At 48.6% G+C, this 19740-nt stretch overlaps 1 protein-coding gene across 2 annotated transcripts in view; it reads right to left on the reverse strand.

Annotated features, from left to right (window-relative positions):
* LOC140425259 (uncharacterized) overlaps window positions 1-19740 on the reverse strand; it is a 160678-nt gene that overhangs the window by 41380 nt on the left and 99558 nt on the right. For both annotated transcript variants that reach the window (XM_072509381.1, XM_072509382.1), the window contains 2 exons: window positions 6025-6157; window positions 5181-5300 (listed from right to left, as the gene is read on the reverse strand). In XM_072509381.1, coding sequence (XP_072365482.1) covers window positions 5181-5300; window positions 6025-6157 — 253 coding nt within the window. The remainder of the gene's footprint in view (window positions 1-5180; window positions 5301-6024; window positions 6158-19740) is intronic.

Raw genomic sequence — 19740 nt, forward strand, 5'->3', positions numbered from 1 at the left:
AGTTGGGGAAGGTGAATGAAATGTTTCAGGCCTTCTACCAAGGTCTACACAGGTCGGAGCCCCTGGGGGGGAACTTGGCATGAGGAGGTTCTTGGATGGCTTGGACTTCCCCATGGTGGAAGAGGAGAAGATGCAGGGGCTGGGTGCTCCAGTGGGGTTGGAGGAGGTGATGAGGTGTATTGGGTCGCTGTAGTCTGGATGATCCCGGGTCCGGATGGATTCCCAGCGGAATTCTAGAAATACTTTGCTGCTGAGTTGGGGCCACTCTTAGTGGAAATGTTTAACGATTCAGTTAATAAGGGGGAACTTCCGCCCATGCTGACACAATTTCGCTTATTTCAAAGGATAATGACCCAGAGGAGTGTGGGTCGTATCATCCAATATCGGTTTTGAATGTAGATGTAAAGTTGTTGGCCAAGGTGCTGGCAATTCGCATGAAGGATTGTGTGCCGGGAGTGATGGGAGAGGACCAAAAAGGGTTCATGATCGGGGTTGAGTGGGATTAGTTGTTTGAAATGTTGGGGCGATTTGGTTTTGACCTGGGGTTGGTGGGTTGGATTAGAATGTTGTACAGGGCTCTCACAGCCAGTGTACGTACAAATAATACAAGTTTCCACTCTTTCTGTTTGTACCGAGGAACGAGGAGGGGCTGTTCGTGTGGGACACGTGTTCTCACAACTTTCGGGGACCTCGTGTAGTGGCTGCGGACTGTGTCCAGTGCCGCTGCCGCCACAGTCGGTGGGGGGGGGGAGCCGTTCCATTGGCGGGGGGGGGGGGATGCTTCGGCGGGGGCTCGGGAAACTTGTGGCGGGTGGTCCGGAGGTGGCAAGGGGGGTTACAGGGGGACAGTTTTTGGCAGGCCAGGTCGGTTGTTGTATGGCGTGGCCGCCGCAGGCCCCCACCGTGCACATGCGCGGCCACGAACACAGCCATGCTGAGGCCGAATCCGCAGGTAAAGCTGGGGGCTTTCATGGCACGGCTGGCAGCCCCCTACCGGGAGGAGGATCGATGCGGGGGTGGCGCCGACCTTTTGGTCATAGGACCAGACGGATCCTGCAGACATAGCCACAGAATCGGAGAATCCAGCCCTAAGTGTTGACGCTGGGGCTGGATTCATGGACTTTCATGGCAGCAAAACTGGAGCCAAACGTGGACTGAATCAGCAACTGTAGTGGGGCTAGCACTGGAGCCATGTGGAACACAATCGATTCCAATGAAAAACAATACAGTGTCAATCACTGAGTCTGGTAGGGGCGGGCATCTTTTTAAAAAAAAATTAAAAAATTTTTATTAATGGTTTTCATAAAATATCAATAACAAAATGAGAAAGAAAAAAGAACCCAACAGGGTTAAGTACAAAACACAATCTAAAAAAGCAACTCCCCAAACTCTGTACATAAATAATAAATTAACATTAACACCCCGACTTAACACAACAGGTGTATACACCCCCTCAGACCCTCCAGTGTAAATAACATAAACAAAAATAAAGTAACCCCCCCCCCCCACTTCCCCCAAGCTACTGCTGCCATTGACCAATGTCTATCGTTCTGCCAGAAAGTCTAAGAACGGTTGCCACCGCTTAAAGAACCCTCGTACCGACCCTCTCAAGGCGAATTTCACCCTCTCCAATTTAATGAACCCTGCCATATCGCTGATCCAGGATTCCACGCTTGGGGGCCTTGCATCATTCCACTGAAGGAGAATCCTTCGCCAGGCTACCAGGGGCGCAAAGGCCAGAATTCCGGCCTCTTTCGCCTCCTGCACTCCCGGCTCCTCTGCCACCCCAGATATTGCGAGCTCCCAGCCCGGTTTGACCCTGGATCCTACCACCCTCGACACCGTCCTCGCTACGCCCTTCCAAAATTCCTCCAGCGCTGGGCATGCCCAGAACAGATGGGTGTGATTTGCTGCGCTCCCTGAGCACCTAACACACCTGTCCTCACCCCAAAAAAAACGGTTCATCCTTGTCCCGGTCATGTGTGCCCTGTGCAGCACCTTAAACTGTATGAGGCTGAGCCTCGCGCACGAAGAGGAAGAGTTCACCCTCCCTAGGGCATCTGCCCACGTCCCATCTTCGACCTCCTCTCCCAACTCCTCCTCCCACTTACCTTTCAACTCCACCACCGAGGCCTCCTCCTCCTCCTGCATCACCTGGTAAGTTTCCGAGATCTTCCCAGGGGCGGGCATCTTAATATGTTTGCATTAGCAATTTGTGTCCCAGGCTGCTGCTGAAAAGCATAGTTTTAAGCTGACATCAGCCGGGCCTAACGCTGCAACCATGCCGAGGCTCTGGGCAGTATGGGTTGTCTTCCCTTAAGCCCAGCAATGACTTGTGGTCAGTCACTATGTTGAACCGTCCCATGGAGTCTGCACCGACCCTCCAAAAGAACACCCTACCTAGGCCATGCCTTATCCCTGTAACCCCACCTAACCTGCATACCTTTGGACACTAAGGAGCAATTTAGCATGGCAAATCTACCTAATAATAATAATAATCTTTATTGCGAGCAGCACGGTAGCATAGTGGCTAGCTATTCGAATCCTGGCTTGGGATCCCTGAGTCTGCATGTTCACAGTAACTTCATTGCAGTGTTAATGTAAGCCTACTTGTGACAATAAAGATTATTGAATTATTATTATTGTCACAAGTAGGTTTACATTATCGCTGCAATGAAGTTACTGTGAAAAGCCCCTCATCGCCATATTCCGGCGCCTGTTCGGGTACACGGAGGGAGAATTCAGAATGTCCAAATTACCTAACAACACATCTTTCGGGACATGTGGGAAGAAACCGGAGCACCCGTAGGAAACCCAAGCAAATACGGGGAGAACTTGCAGACTCTGCACAGACAGTGATCCAAGGCAGGAATCGAACCTGGGACCCTGGCACTGTGAAGCAACATGGCTAACTACTGTGTTACTGCGCCGCCCATATCGGCACATCTTTGGACTGAGAGGAAACCAGAGCACCTGGAGGAAATTTGCACAGACAGGGGGACAATGTGCAAACTCCACACAGTTACCCAAGGTCGGAAGCGAACCCAGATCCCTGGCACTGTGAGACAGCAGTGCTAACCACTGTGCCACCATGAAGAAAGCATTACAATTGTCAAACCAAATCAAATGCATTTTGATCCTAGAAAACCAATCATGTTGACATGCAATGCATCCCCTTATGGTATAGCGGCCTTTTTATCCCACAGAATGGTAGATGGTTTGGAACATCCCTTGCCTCAAGCACCCTTACTGAAGCAGAATGAAACTGCACCCAGATTGAGGAGGGCTCAGCAGATATATTCGGTGTGAAGAAATTCCACCAGTGTGTATACAGTCGACGATACAACATGCCGAAGTGTCGGGAATCCGTGAGGCGCTTGAGAAAGAGATCACCATGGAGTGTGACAGGTGTGTGAAGGGGTGCAAGGGGAGACATGAGGAGGCAGTCTTGAGTCTGGCTGCACGAAGAAGGTCATTCATCTTCTTTCGGCATTGTAGCTCCATCCTCTTATGAAGTGAGCTGGCACTCACTATTGCAGCCATAGCCTTCCAGGCGGGGGTGTGACCTTGCTTACAGGATGTCTGGTCAATTGAGGGTACAGAATGTCATGCCTCTGCTTGACACCATCCAGAAGTATGGTGAAGGATCCTCGGTGAAATGTGGCAGCTATCCCCACAACTGGACTTGCAACAAGTGCTGGCGAGGTGTATAAAAGGAGTGTCCTACTGATTACAGAGATTAATTTCTCCCGGGGCGAGCGAATCAGAGGCAAGCCACCCGTCGCTGGCGGGATTCTTCCCGATTTTCTCGCTGGGACTGTCACTTTGGGAAAAAGATGGGAAAATTCAGCCCTCTATTTACTGATTTACTCTTTTGTGCATCTTGCCGGTTGAATCCTCAAAGAATTCGAATAAATTTTCCCCAAAACAGTTTCCCTTTCATAAAATCATGTGGACTCCGCCAGACTGGATTATGATTTTCTAAATGTCCAGCTTCTGCTTCCGTAATAATGGATTCACTGCAATGGGTGTCCAAGGCCTGTTGCTTTCATTAGTTGTGTCACCCGGGTGGTTCTTCAATGGAAACAGGGGACGGGATTCTCCACTCCCACGCCGAAGTGGCCGTGCCGCCGTGAACGCCGTCGAGGTTCACGACGGCGCGGAACGGCCCCGGTCCCGACCGATTCAGGCCCTGACAATGGGCCAGTATCGGGGCCGCGTCATCTACCCGCGCCAGGCCTTGTTGCCCGCGTAAAAGCGGCGCCGCATAGATGACGCAGCTGGCGCCGCATAATGGACGTCATCCGCGCATGCGCGGGTTGGCCGGCGCTAACCCGCGCATGCGTGGTTGCCATCCTGTCCAAATCCGCCCCGCAAGAAGATGGGGGACGGATCTTGCGGGGCCGCGGAAGGAAGGAGGTCCTCCTTCTGAGAGGACGGCCCGACGATCGGTGGTCACCGATCGCGGGCCACCCCACATTGCAGGTGAAGCCCGGTGCAGGATCCCCCCTCACCCCACCCCACAGGCCGCACCCCCAGCGTTCACGCACCGCCCACGACTGCAGCGACCAGGTGTGGACGGCGCCTGTGGGAACCCGCCGTTTTGGCCTGGCCGCTCGGCCCATCCGGGCCTCAGAATAGCGGGGGTGCCGGAGAATCGCCATTTTGGGTGTCTCCGGCGATTCTCCGGCCTGCGGCCCGCGAAACTCGACCGGGCCGTTCCCGCCGCTTGGGAGAATCACGGGAGGGCGTCGGACCGGCGTCCCCGGAAATTTTGGCGGCTCAGGCGATTCTCCCAACCGGCGTGGGAGTGGAGAATCGCGCCCAGGAAATCACACTGAGATTCTAAAATATGGTAACGAAGCCAATTGCTGACAATTGACTCAGGTGAGGGGTGGAACATTGGTGCATATGGAACTCCAAACTGGCTGAACAGGTATCAAAATCTAAAATCTTGCAGGCCAACATTTGAATCTTAAAATTAGTCACTTGCCCTAGTTATCCATTATGTGGAGTAGTTGTCTCCAAACACAGAAACTTACCTGCCAGGAATGCAAAAAGGAAATTTGAGCAAATCCTCAAATTATCTTAAAATACTCTAGGCAGGTGACTCTCCTGACCAGGAATACAATGTCATTAAAATTAGCCCAAATATGTTCAAAGTTATCCGACAGGACTACCTGAAGCATCTCTCTGTCCTGTAGGTCTGAGGGTAGGAAATCCTCCCTGAAACAAGCCACCCATGGCAGCTGGTGTTGCTCCTCCACCCACAGCTCCAGTGCCATTTCCACCCTTGGATTCTGCAGGCAAATAAAAATAAATTGTTTAGTTTATAGTTAGAAACTTCGATAGGATCCACACCTGGAAGAACATCTTTTCTGATAGTGGCAAACATAATGATAATTTACAGAAATACATTCCAAATCGAAAAAACTTCCAAATAATTTTTCTTAAAACTTAGTGGCATACCTTAAATTTTTCCAAATTTTCTGTTCAGTAAAAAATAAATTCCGATTAAGGGGCAGTTTAGCGTGGCCAATCCACCTACCCTGCACATCTTTAGGTTGTGGGGCTGAGACTCACGCAGACACGGGGAGAATGTGCAAACTCCACACAGACAGCAACCCGGAGCCGGGATCAAACCTGGGTCCTCGGCGCCGTGAGGCAGCAGTGCTAACCAATGTGCCTCTATGCAACCCTCTGTTTAGTTAAATTGTCCAAAAATGCATGTAGTGTGTCCTGCAATTTTTGGTACATACTCTTGATAGGAAAGGCGCCACCACAAAATTACATCTGACATACAAGTTTAAGTTACTCATTAATTTTATCCACAAGCTAGAAAGCTGTAACACTTTGAATTTACGAGCTAAAATAATTAAGACATTTAAAACATTACCATCTTTGCATTGGATTCATCATCACATATATCTTAAGACCTTTCAACAGATTGAAGTTTTAAGTATATTAAAGCTGAGTTGTGCACAACAACCCAGAAGTAATGTCGTGCCAGAGTGAAGCACTTACTGTTAATGATAGGGGCACTTCTGTCATTGGCCTGTACCACCTTTTTCAACCGTACCCCCTTGTGGATATCTCCTAGCAAAGCATTCCGTCCTTTTTGTTCATCTTTGTTTTGTTTGGAAAGTTCAACATGTGCCTGTAGGAAATTTGTAACCCATTATGATTCTTCTAGAGTTCAAACAAAGCTTCTTACAATTCAGAAAGATAAAAGAAAAACAGTTGAATCTTAAATTACATTAAAATATTGATGCAACTAAAACTACAGTGTATTTGCATGTTGTCTCACTATAAGATAAATTATGTCCAGTAATAGTTGTCAATTTACCAAAGTCAGCTTTGGGTGTCGACAAAACGCATAACTATCAAGGCTCCCTAATGCTTGGAGAACATTGAGCCTGTTGGTATGTGCTTTTCCTGGAGAAGAGAGTTTGTTTTGATTATACTTTCATATAACTTAGTGGCTTGTAATTATTCCCTAATTATTGCGCCAGATGCATGATCTCTCATCCCTGCCTGGTCTGACCTACGAGTGACTCCAGACCCACAGCAATGTGGTTGACTCTTAAATGTCCTCTGAAATGGCCCCCGAGAGCCACTCATTTGTATCAAAACTGTTACAAAGTTAAAAACCAGGAATGGAAACAAAACGGACCACCCAGCATCGACCTCGGCACTGGAAACTACGATGGCACATCCAGCCCTATTGACCCTACCAAGTCCTCCTTCCTAACATAGAACATAGAACATAGAACAATACAGCGCAGTACAGGCCCTTCGGCCCACGATGTTGCACCGAAACAAAAGCCATCTAACCTACACTATACCATTATCATCCATATGTTTATCCAATAAACTTTTAAATGCCCTCAATGTTGGCGAGTTCACTACTGTAGCAGGTAGGGCATTCCACGGCCTCACTACTCTTTGCGTAAAGAACCTACCTCTGACCTCTGTCCTATATCTATTACCCCTCAGTTTAAGGCTATGTCCCCTCATGCTAGCCATTTCCATCCGCGGGAGAAGGCTCTCACTGTCCACCCTATCTAACCCTCTGATCATTTTGTATGCCTCTATTAAGTCTCCTCTTAACCTTCTTCTCTCTAACGAAAACAACCTCAAGTCCATCAGCCTTTCCTCATAAGATTTTCCCTCCATACCAGGCAACATCCTGGTAAATCTCCTCTGCACCCGTTCCAAAGCCTCCACGTCCTTCCTATAATGCGGTGACCAGAACTGTACGCAATACTCCAAATGCGGCCGTACCAGAGTTCTGTACAGCTGCAACATGACCTCCTGACTCCGGAACTCAATCCCTCTACCAATAAAGGCCAACACTCCATAGGCCTTCTTCACCACCCTATCAACCTGGGTGGCAACTTTCAGGGATCTATGTACATGGACACCTAGATCCCTCTGCTCATCCACACTTTCAAGAACTTTTCCATTAGCCAAATATTCCTGTTATTCCTTCCAAAGTGAATCACCTCACACTTCTCTACATTAAACTCCATTTGCCACCTCTCAGCCCAGCACTGCAGCTTATCTATATCCCTCTGTAACCTGCTACTTCCTTCCACACTATCGACAACACCACCGACTTTAGTATCGTCTGCAAATTTACTCACCCACCCTTCTGCGCCTTCCTCTAGGTCATTGATAAAAATGACAAACAGCAACGGCCCCACACTTGTGACTGAACTCCATTCTGAACATTTCCCATCAACCACCACCCTCTGTCTTCTTTCAGCTAGCCAATTTCTGATCCACATCTCTAAATCACCCTCAATCCCCAGCCTCCATATTTTCTGCAATAGCCTACCGTGGGGAACCTTATCAAACGCTTTGCTGAAATCCATATACACCACATCAACTGCTCTACCCTCGTCTACCTGTTCAGTCACCTTCTCAAAGAACTCGATAAGGTTTGTGAGGCATGACCTACCCTTCACAAAGCCATGCTGACTATCCCTGATCATATTATTCCTATCTAGATGATTATAAATCTTGTCTCTTATAATCCCCTCCAAGACTTTACCCACTACAGACGTGAGGCTCACCGGTCTATAGTTGCCGGGGTTGTCTCTGCTCCCCTTTTTGAACAAAGGGACCACATTTGCTATCCTCCAGTCCTCTGGCACTATTCCTGTAGCCAATGATGACATAAAAATCAAAGCCAATGGTCCAGCAATCTCTTCCCTGGCCTCCTGGGAGCTTGTGCCAAAATTGGGAGTGCTGTCACATAGACTGGGCAAGCAACATTCTGACATAGTCATGCTCATGGAATCATTCCGTAAAATGTCCAAGACACCACTGTAAGTTTGTATTCCTCTCCCACCAACAGGACAGATCAACCAGAGGTCATGGCACAGTGGTACACAGTTCATAAAGTAGCCGTGGGCGTCCTTCACATTGGCTCCGGGCCCCATGAAGTCTCATTGAATCTGGTCAAACGTAGGCAAGGAACCCTCCTCCTGTTTACCACATACCTTCCTCTCTCAGTTGATAAATCAGGGTGGCACGGTGGCACAGTCGTTAACACTGCTGCCTCACCGCTCTAGGGACCCGAGTTCAATTCCGGGCTCGTGTGACTGTGCGGAGTCTGCACGTTCTACCTGTGTCTGCGTGGGTTTCCTCCGGGTGCTCCGGTTTCCTCCCGCAGTTCAAAGATATGCAGTTTAGGTGGATTGGCCATGTTAAGTTGCCCCTTCGTGTCCAAAAGGTTAGGTAGGGTTACTGGGTGACAGAGATAGGGTGGAGTCGTGGGGTTAAGTAGGGTGCTCATTCCAAGGGCCGGTACAGACTCGATTGGCCTCCTTCTGCACTGTAGGGATTCTATGATTCAAATGTAGTGAACAGCATGAAGGTCCTGGACTGTCATTTAATAATAACAATGATAATAATAATCTTTGTTGTCACAAGTAGACTTACATTAACACTGCAATGAAGTTACTGTGAAATGACTCTAGTTGCCACATTCCGACACCTGTTTGGGTACACAGAGGGAGAATTCAGAATGTCCAATTCACCTAACAAACATTAAATGTTTGTCTTTTGGGACTTGTGGGAGGAAACCGGAGCACCCGGAAAAATCCACGCAGACACTGGGAGAACATGCAGACTCCACACAGACAGTGACCTAAGCCGGGAATCGAACCTGGGACCCTGGCGCTGTGAAGCAACAGTGCTAACCACTGTGATACCGTGCCGCCCAAATTTAGATATAGGCCCGGATTTTCACTCGTGTTGGGAACGCAGAGACATGTCATTCCCCAGCTCCGCATCCTGACCCATGAAATAGAGGACTAGAAGGTTCAATTTTCATTCCAGGCTGTGGGTTAAATGAAAAGTCAGGCCTGCCACTGCTGGAACGAGGGCAGAGCGTGCCAGTTGAGGAAGTGGGCTGGATGGAAACCCTGCCTCTGTGCTCTGGCACTTTATTTAATTTATTTAATAAATGATTAAAACAATAACATCTCTCCAGCCTTCATCCCTCAACCCCACACACTCCCTATGTCCCATCCATACCAATGTATGCCACCTATGTTCCCACCCACCTCCAAGGCTCCTCATACCTCCTATGCCATCTTATGACATTTTATACATCCTTGGCCCACCATGACCCCTATGCCTACCCATGTCCCCACTCATCCACATCATCATTTATAGCCCCTATGCCTACTCATGTCAACCTATGCCCACTAACATTTGCCTTTACCCTCTCCATGCTAAGTTGTCTAGCATCCATCAAGGGCAAACCTCTAAAATAGACGTCACAAAAAAAGTTAAACTTTTTTAACTAACCACTTGTAAAAACTCTGTAACTACTTGGAGCTGCCAAATAAACTGCTCATTTAACAAGTACCGCACTGTGATAATGTTAGGTTGTAAAATCAGTCATGCAGCACAAATCCTGTAATGGTAACTCTCAGCCTTCACGCTTCTGTCAACAGCGTAAAAAAGCAGGCACTGATTTTTCTTAAACTTCACGCATTTTTTTTATTTAATGCCCAGCAGAGTTAAACCCTTTCACAGCTTTGACAGTTCCAATAAGTTTCGACACAGAAAAATGCAGCATACGAGAGAGACAGAAATAAGATCGGGGAGTTTTCGAGGCAGACTGGCTTTAACTTCTGTCCTTTCAAGTGCCTCAAATATCACACATTTAGCCTGCTTGACAACTTTAAGGTGTATTATAAAATCTGTCATCCATTGCCAATATCACACATTCAGCCTGCTTGACAACTTTAACGTCTATTATAAAATCTGTCACCCATTGCTATTTAGCTAGCTCTAATCCTTGTCCTTTTCCCCTTTCATCTAGGTCTTTATGTGCAGAGAGAAGTGTTTTTTGAGAGGAAGTGGCTGAGAGGTTTCTGACAGGCGGAGGGGGAGAGGCAGCTGGTGGCTAGGGGTAGAGTTGGGTCCTGCTTGCTGGCAGAGCTGGGAGTAGCGATCATGACAGAAATGAGGGGGAGGGGAGGTGAGAGATCCCCAGTCTGAATGGTTACGTGGAACGTGCAGGGGTTGGGTGGATCAGTGAACCGAGAAAGAATCTTTTTGCGTTTGAAGAGCTTGAGAGCCAATGTAGTGCTATTGCAGGAGATCCACTTGAGAGTGAAGGATCAGGTGAAGCTTCGGAAGGTCTGGGTGAGTCAGGTATTCCACTCCGGCTTTGATAGCAGAGCTCAGGGGGTAGCGATACTGATGAGTAAGAGAGTGAGGTTTTAGATAGAGATGGTGATGGCGGACCAGGGGGGCAGGTACATTATAATAATGGGTGCTTTGGAGGGGAGGCTGGTGGTGTTGGTTAGCATGCATGACCTGAATTGGGATGACGCAGGGGTCATGAAGAGGATGGTGGCTGCCACACCGAATTTGGATACCCATCAGTTAATTCTGGGCAGGGACTTAACTACAGTATTGAAACCGAGGGTGGATAGGCCTAAGCAATGCTCGCTGACCCACTCGGGGGAGGGGGAGCGAAGGTGTTGGCTGCATTTATGAAGGAGCTGGGAGGGAACAGATCCATGGCAGTTTTTACGCTCACGGGGTAGAGAGTATTCCTTCTATTTGCCAGTGCATAATGTGTTCTCAAGACTTCTTTTATTATGGGGAAGTCATTGCGTAGGGGGTGAGGAAGGCAAAATATTCGACGATTGTTATTTCAGACCATGCTCCACATTGGGTGTACGTGGACCTGGCAAAGGAACCGGCACAGAAGCCAGCGTGGAGGTTGGGTGTGGGCCTGCTTGCAGACCTGAATTTTTGTTTGAAGATGGGAAAGGTGATTTATGACATTGTGGGGTTCTATAGGAGTCGGGAGGTCTGGCCGTTAGTGGTCAGGGAGGTATTGAAGGTAGTGGAAATGGACACGGTCATCTCCTTTAAGGCTCAGGTGGACCGGGAGACAAGAAAGGAGCGGTAGCGGCTGGCAGAGGAAATCCTGGAGGTGGATGAGAAGTGTGTGGCGGGTTCCACTCTGGAACGTCTGGTAAGGAGAAAGGAATTGCAGGCACAGTTTGATCTTCTATCTATGTGAAAAGCAGTTCAGCAGTTGAGGCGGGCAAAGGGGGTGGTAAATGACTATGGGGAGAAGGCTGGTCGCTTGTTGGTGGGATAGTTCTGCCGTCAGGCAGCTACCCGACAGATTGCTTGGGTCCGGGATGGGGCGGGGGAGTTGATGGCGCCTGAACAAGAAGTTTAGGGAATTTTTAAAAAAACATTGTATATACCGGAGCTTCCAGAGAATGAGCCAGATATGAGGAATATTTTGGAGGGGTTGGAGTGTCCAAAAGTAGGAGAGAAGGAGAGGGCAGGGCTGAAAGAGCCAGTGGTGAGTGAAGAGGTTTGCGTGGTGATAGGGAAGATGCAAGTGGGCAAGGTTCCAGGGCCAGTTGGGTTCCTGGTGGAGTTTTATATAAAGTCTTTGAATAGGCTTGCACCGCTGTTGGTGGAGATATTTGAAGATGCTGTGGGTAAGGGGCCATTCCCGGAGGCAATGGGGCAGGCATCCATTTTGTTGTTATTTTAAAAAGGATAAGGTTGCTGTGGAGTGCAGGTCATATAGGCCAAAATCTCTGCCAAATGTTAAGATTCTTGCCAAGGTGTTGACTCTTAGTTTAGAAGGGTCCTCCTGCAGGTGATTGGGAAAGATCAGAGGGGGGTTGTAAAGGGTATGCAGTTGTTTTGAATGTGTGGCTTTTGTTAAATGTCTCTTCAGCAGAAGAGAGAGAGCCGGAGGTGATGATGGCTTGGACGCAGAGAAGGCATTTGACCGTGTAGAGTGGAGTTATTTGTTTGCAGTGTTGGAAAGGTTTGGGATCGGGCCTACGTTTGTGGCATGTGGCGAATTGTCATATAGGGGGCCGAAGGCGAGTGTGCGCATGAATGAGGTGAATTTGGGATACTTTCAGTTGCGTAGGGTATTGAAGCTCACGTGGGGACAGAAACATCTCCGGAGGGGAGGGGTTGACGTGTGCTGCCCGATGTAGGTCGTTGATCTTCTTACGTCACTGAAGGCCAGTCCTCCTGGTCACGCTTCCCGAGCTGACGACCGCTGCCACTTCATGCCAAGCGGCACTGGCCGCCTGTGGCTCACTCTCCGGGGAACAGGACATCCAGCTTAGCCTCCACTGCATCTATGAGCCTCCCCAGGCCTGCGTCTCCAAATCTTGAGGCTGGTCATCTCGGTCCATGGCTATGAGCGGGATGGGGTTGGCTGTGAAAGTGCAGTTTAAGTGATGCTCGACCTTGTTAGTGGGGGGGCTGGCGAGCGTGGACCCAGCGAATCGGCTAGCGAGCCTTCATTCGCGGCGATAAACCCGTAGGGCCTCAATAATTGGACCAATTAATGTTGAATAGCCTTGCAGAGTGCCGGGAAGCTCGCGGCAGTTCCCGCTCACTATCATACTTAGAGGTCTTTACGGAGAATTGCGTCCAAGGAGGTGAGTAGCCATCTTCGCTCACAGGCAATGAGCCCGGGGCCACTGGGCCTGCGATCAGAGGGGCAGGGTGGGCAATCGGGGGAAAAGGGCCTGGGGATATGTCCGCGACCAAAGGATGGATGAGCGCAATGGGAGAGGACCAGCGACTGGCCCAGATGACGTTGTGAGCGGGTGTCAGCAGCACCACTAGGGCAGGTTCCGCAGGATCCAAAATGCTGTTCAATATCCGTAAGGAATTGGGAGAGGGTGTTAGACTGACAAACAGTGATGTCTTCTATCTTGGGACCCACAATTCCCCCATTGATCTGCACCCCACACTGGGAACGCCTTGTTCAAACACACCTGGCTGCAGCGAGGGCCCCTGCTCACCGGACCCCAGACTCTGTACCCCTGACACCCGCTCACAACGTCATCTGGGCCAGTCGCTGGTTCTCCCATTGCATTCATCCATCCTTTGGTCGCGGACATATCCCCGGGTCTGGGACCCATCCACTGGCTGTTCGGGTGTTGGCTGCTGCGTCTGTGGTGTTGCCTCCGAGAGTGTTCAGGCATCACTTTAAGTGAGCACTTCACATGTGGATTCCAGTAGTTAAATGTGCTATGTAGCATGTTGGGATTATTGCCTAGCATCCCAATCAGTCCGTAATGCCTGGACACTATGCTTGAGCACTGTAGGAAGCAACACCACGGACGCAGTGGCCAACATCCGAACACCCTGCGGCTGGGCCCCAGTACCGGGGACATTCCAGCAACTAGAGGGTGGGTCTGTGCACCAGTGAGGGGAACAACGCCAGGTCCCGGTAAGGTTACATGTGGGTGTCTGGGGTACAGGGTGTGGGGCACATCCAGGTCAGGGGTACATTTTTCCCTCACTCCCAACTGTCAGCATTTCGCAGGGACAATCCCTCTGGGATATCCCGGCCCACTCCTCCAGCATCCCCGACACCTCACCAGAGTGTAATATAGCATAATTTGCGGATGATACTAAAAAAGATGGGAAAGCAAGAAGTGAAGAGGAGATAAAGATTTTACAGCTGGATATAGATAGGCTAGGGGATTGGGTTAAAATTTGGCAAATGGAGTTTAATGTTGATAATGCGAGGTTATCCATTTTGGCCAAAAAGATAGAAAGGCAAATTATTATCTAAATGGAAAACAGATTCAAGATGTGTCTGGTATAGCAGTGTTCTTCAAAGTCGGGGGCGCGACCCGCGGGCGGGTGTCAAGAGGGTCGCGGAGCCGTTGTCTGCGGCGTTCCCGATCACGATAATCCCCGCGTAGCAGTCGGCTTTTCATAACGCCGGCTGCAAGCAGCCGCGAACATGTTAAAAAAAAACATTGCGCATGCGCGCACGATGATTGCCACGCATGCGCATTCCGCGAACATATTTTTAAAATTTGGCCGCATTGCGCATGCGCGCACGATGATTGGTGCGATAATCGGGCACGCATGCGGCGGCCGCTATTTTTTGAAACGGTTGCAACTTTTTGTTTTACAAGTTCTGTTATGGTTTTTATTCATTTATTCATTTATTTTATTCATTTAATTTTTATTTTTTTCATTTATTTTATTCATTTTTTTTTCAAGTTTGGGGGGGTTTTATTCATTTTTCTCATTTATTTTACACATTTTATTTATTTATTTTTACAAGTTCGGGGGGCGGGGGGGGTTTATTTGATAACATTTTACAGGAAAAAAATTCAGAACTTTGGACAGCTGGAGACTCCATACTTTCCGACACAGGAAGGCTTCACCTTCATCCAACAGGTTCCATTGGAGGAGCGTGTACGAGGGCCAAAGGGATCCAAAACCATTTACTCCATTTTTGTCAGCAGCAAACAAGGTAAGAGAAAATGGTGGGTCGCGCCGGTCGGCCGGCGTGGGTCGCGAAGGTCGGCCGGCGTGGGTCGCGCAGGTTGGCCGGGTTGGGTTCCGAAGGTTGGCCGGTTGGTAAAAATGGGTCCCCGGAAAAAACTTTTGAAGAACACTGTGGTAGAGGGATCTGGGTGCTTTTGTTCATGAATCGCAGAAAGGCGGTATGCAGGTACAGCATTTAATAAATAAGGCAAATGGAATGTTAGCGTGTATTGCAAAAGAACTGGAGTATAAAAGTAGAGAAATGTTGCAATTGTATAGGGTGTTGGTGAGACCACACCTGGAGTATTGTGTCCAGTTTTGGTCTTCTTATTTGGGGAAGGATGTGGTGGCATTTGAGGCAATTCAGAGGAGGTTCAGCAGATTGATTCCGGGGATGAAAGGGTTGACCTACGAGGAGAGATTAAACAGTTTGGGTTTACACTCGCTGGAGCTTAGACGGGTGAGAGGGAATCTGATCGAGGTGTGGAAAATACTAATGAGATTGGTAAAGTAAACGTAGACCAAATGTTCCCTCTTGTGGAGAAAACTAGAACAAGAGGTCACAATATAGGTTGAGAGGCGGTAGATTTAGAACTTGAGATGATGAGGAACTACTTCTCGCAGAGGGTGCTGAATTTGTGGAACTCAGTGCCCCATAGTGTGGTGGAATCTGAGTCATTAAATAGTTTCAAGACAGAGATAGATATATTTTTGATTTAAAAAACAGTTAAAGGGATATGGACCACAAGTGGGGTGGTGGATTTGAGGCCAGGAAGAGATCAGCCATGATCTGATTGAATGGCAGAGCAGGCTCAAAGGGCTGCTGAATTGCCTACTACTGCTCCTAATTCCTATGTTCCTCTTCCCACAGCACCTTCCCATGCAATTGCAGAAGGTGTAAGACCTGCCCCTTTACTTCCTCCCTGCTCACCATCCCAGGGCCTAAACAACATTTTCAAGTGAGGCAGCGCTTCACGTGCACCTCTTTCATTCTGGTCTATTGCATTTTCTACTCCCAATGTGGTCTACTCTACATTGGAGAGACTAAACGCAGACTGGGTGACCGCTTTACAGAATATTTTTGGTCCATCTGCAAGCAGGACCCAGACCTTCCTGTCACTTGCCATTTCAACTCACTGTCCTGCTGTCATGTCCACATGTCCATCCCTAGTCTGCTGCAGTGTCCTAGTGAATCCCAGCGCAAACTGGAGGAACAGCACCGTGATCTTTTGACCAGACATGTTACAGCCTTCTGGACTAACATTGAGTTCAATAACTTCAGACTGTGAACTCTCCCCTTCACCTTTACCCCATTTTTATTTCTATCAATTTAGTTTCATTTCTTCCATTTATCTGTTTTTCCCTAACCATTGTCCCCCTCCCCCACCCTACATGGGTCATCTGTTCCCTGTTCCTAGTTGCCCTTTGACACACTGCTCACCTTTGTTCTGCCATTCACACATTCTAATCTCTGTGCCACTATCAGCATCCTTCTTAGCCTTAATCACCCTCATTTACATTCCCTTTTCCTTTCTGCCCATGACATCTTTGTCAATCTCCACCTATCACTGACCCTCAATCCAGCCCCACTGCACCCCCCCTCCCGCCCCACAACAATATAAATCTCACCCTATTTCCATTTCTCTCCAGCTTTGACAAAGAGTCACCCAGACTCAAAACGTTAGCTCCCTTCTCTCTCCACAGATGCTGTCAGACCTGCTGAGATTGTCCAGTATTTTCTGTTTTTGTTTCAGTTCCAGTATCCGCAGTAATTTGCTTTTATCCTTTAAATGCTAGAAGGCCTCTGGTCATCTGGGAACCCACCCAGGCCGCCCCTCTTGGCCCCTCAAACCCCAGCTGTATCATCACGGGCCAAGCTCAATCAGGAGCCCACCAAGTGTTGGCATTCCTCAGAAGCACTGTCACATTGCAGAGGAAGCAGGGGATCAGCAGAGGACACCTGCACCATGGCCTGTTTAACCCTCCCTGGTTCTCTGTTCCTCTCAGGGTAGAGGATTCACCAGTGACCCCCACCCCTCCGGATCACCAGCTGTCTCCTCCTGGTGTCACTGGCAGCACTGACTGCCTCTGCCACCACTTCCCAGGCACTGTTCAGGGGGACAGACTTGAGTCTGCGGCACACTCTGGAGATGACGGTGTCCCTCCGCTCCTCACTGACATGGAGCTGTGGGTCATAGATCATAGAACATACAGTGCAGAAGGAGGCCATTCGGCCCATCAAGTCTGCACCAGCTCTTGGAAAGAGCATCCTACTTAAGCCCACGCCTCCACCCTATCCCCGGAACGCAGTAACCCTACCTCACATTTGGACATGAAGGGTGATTTATCATGGCCAATCCACCTAACCTACACATCTTTAGACTGTGGGAGGAAACCGGAGCACCCGGAGGAAACCCACGCAGACACGGGGAGAACGTGCAGACTCCACACACACAGTGACCCAAGCCAGGAATCGAACCTGGGACCCTGGAGCTGTGAAGCAACTGTGCTAATCACTGTGCTACCATGCTTGCCCTAAAGCGTGGAGGTCCACCTCCAACTCCTGGTCTCGGGTGGGGGGTGGGGGGGGGGTCTTCTCTGAGCTATCCTGGTGGCTGCAGTGAGTGTGTGGTAAATGGAGCACTTAGAAACAACCCCAACAGCCAGGCTCTTTGGCACTTACTGCAGTCCCAGTGGTTAGAACGCCCGCTAGGCTGGGAATTGCTCAGAATTAACGCCAGCAGAGTGCTGGCCCATTAGCATGTGCTGAATTGCTCCAGAAATAGTGCGCCCAATAAGAACATGAACTGCTCACAATTCAGTCCCGGTGACAATAATTCAGTTTCCCAAATGGGGAATTTCACCCAATATACATCAACAAAAGTTTTGCTTTCAACCTTTGGGATCATTACTAAAATTACCTAGATACTGGACCTATAAAGGCACTCCCAGGATCATAGCAAATGAGGGTTTGCATATGGGAGTAGTTCCAGGACACTAAACCTGAGATAAATGTCTCAAGTAAAAACCCAAAATCGTAACACTACCACACAGGTTGTTCTAAGGTCCATCTTAATTGTAAATGTACGTGACTTCTACCTCCTATTTGCGGATCATTATTATGTCTCAATTTCCTAAAGAACAAAGAAAAATACAGCACAAGAACAGGCCCTTCGGCCCTCCAAGCCTGCACCGACCATGCTGCCCATCTAAACTAAAATCTACATTTCCGGGGTCTGTATCCCTCTATTCCCATCCTATTCATGTATTTGTCAAGATGCCCCATAAACGTCACTATCGTCTCTGCTTCCACCACCTCCTCTGGCAGCGAGTTCCAGGCACCCACTACCCTCTGTGTAAAAAAAACTTGCCTCGCACATCTCCTCTAAACCTTGCCCCTCGCACCTTAAACCTATGCCCCCTAGTAATTGACCCCTCTACCCTGGGAAAAAGTCTCTGACTATCCACTCTGTCTATGCCCCTCATAATTTTGTAGACCTCTATCGGGTCACCCCTCAACCTTCTTCGTTCCAGTGAGAACAAACCAAGTTTATTCAACCTCTCCTCATAGCTAATGCCCTCCATACCAGGCAATATCCTGGTAAATCTCTTCCGCACCCTCTCTAAAGCCTCCACATCCTTCTGGTAGTGTGGCGACCAGAATTGAACACTATACTCCAAGCATGGCCTAACTAAGGTTCTATACAGCTGCAACATGACTTGCCAATTTTTATACTCAATGCCCCGGCCAATGAAGGCAAGCATGCCGTATGCCTTCTTGACTACCTTCTCCACCTGTGTTGCCCCTTTCAGTGACCTGTGGGCCTGTACACCAAGGTCTCTCTGACTGTCAATACTCTTGAGGGTTCTACCATTCACTGCATATTCCCTATCTGTATTAGACCTTCCAAAATGCATCACCTCACATTTGTCCAAATTAAACTCCATCTGCCATCTCGCCGCCCAAGTTTCCAAACGATCTAAATCCTGCTGTATCCTCGACAGTCCTCATCGCTATCCGCAATTCCACCAACCTTTGTGTCGCCCGCAAACTTACTAATCAGACCAGTTACATTTTCCTCCAAATCATTTATATATACTATGAACAGCAAAGGTCCCAGCACTGATCCCTGCGGAACACCACTAGTCACAGCCCTCCAACCAGAAAGGCACGCTTCCATTGCTACTCTCTGCCTTCTATGAACTAGCCAGTTCTATATCCATCTTGCCAGCTCACCTCTTTACCTTTTGTACCAGTCTGCCATGAGGGACCTTGTCAAAGGGCTTACTGAAGTCCATATAGACAACATCCACTGCCCTACCTGCATCAATCATCTTTGTGACCTCTTCGAAAAACTCTTATCAAGTTAGTAAAAACTCTATCAAGTTAGTCAAGCATACAAAGTATTCTTTGCACACTCTATTGAGCCAGTACTGCACCTAAGCAACTTTCTCATGCTACATTGCTTCTTCTACGTAGAATGATCAAAATGTTGGCAGAGATGTCTTGCTTATATTTCTAATAATACAGTAGGAACATACGCTGCGTCACAGTAGTGTTGGCTTACCTTATCAGATGTCTCCATGTCTGTCATTTTTCTTGTATTATTTTGCCAGCTCGTGTGTGACCTAGACTCAATATCTGCATTATTAACCACCTCCTTCAATGTCTGAAGCTCCTATTGCTGCTGGTGGAGGAGGTGGGAAAGATCAGTCCCAGAAACTGCATCTCTTCTCTCTCCGAGTCATTTCTGTCGGACTTGCAGCAATTTGTCAATAAGCTTTCCTTTGTCTGCAACACACTATCCAGTTGTCATAATGTCTAAGCCACTGCCAAATGCTATTTCAGCTACATAAATAGTTCATTGCTGCAATTCACACCTGAGAGTCTGAATTATTGATTCTGTTACATTATTG

This window comes from Scyliorhinus torazame, chromosome 6 (genome assembly GCF_047496885.1).
Source record: "Scyliorhinus torazame isolate Kashiwa2021f chromosome 6, sScyTor2.1, whole genome shotgun sequence".
NCBI lineage: Eukaryota > Metazoa > Chordata > Chondrichthyes > Carcharhiniformes > Scyliorhinidae > Scyliorhinus > Scyliorhinus torazame.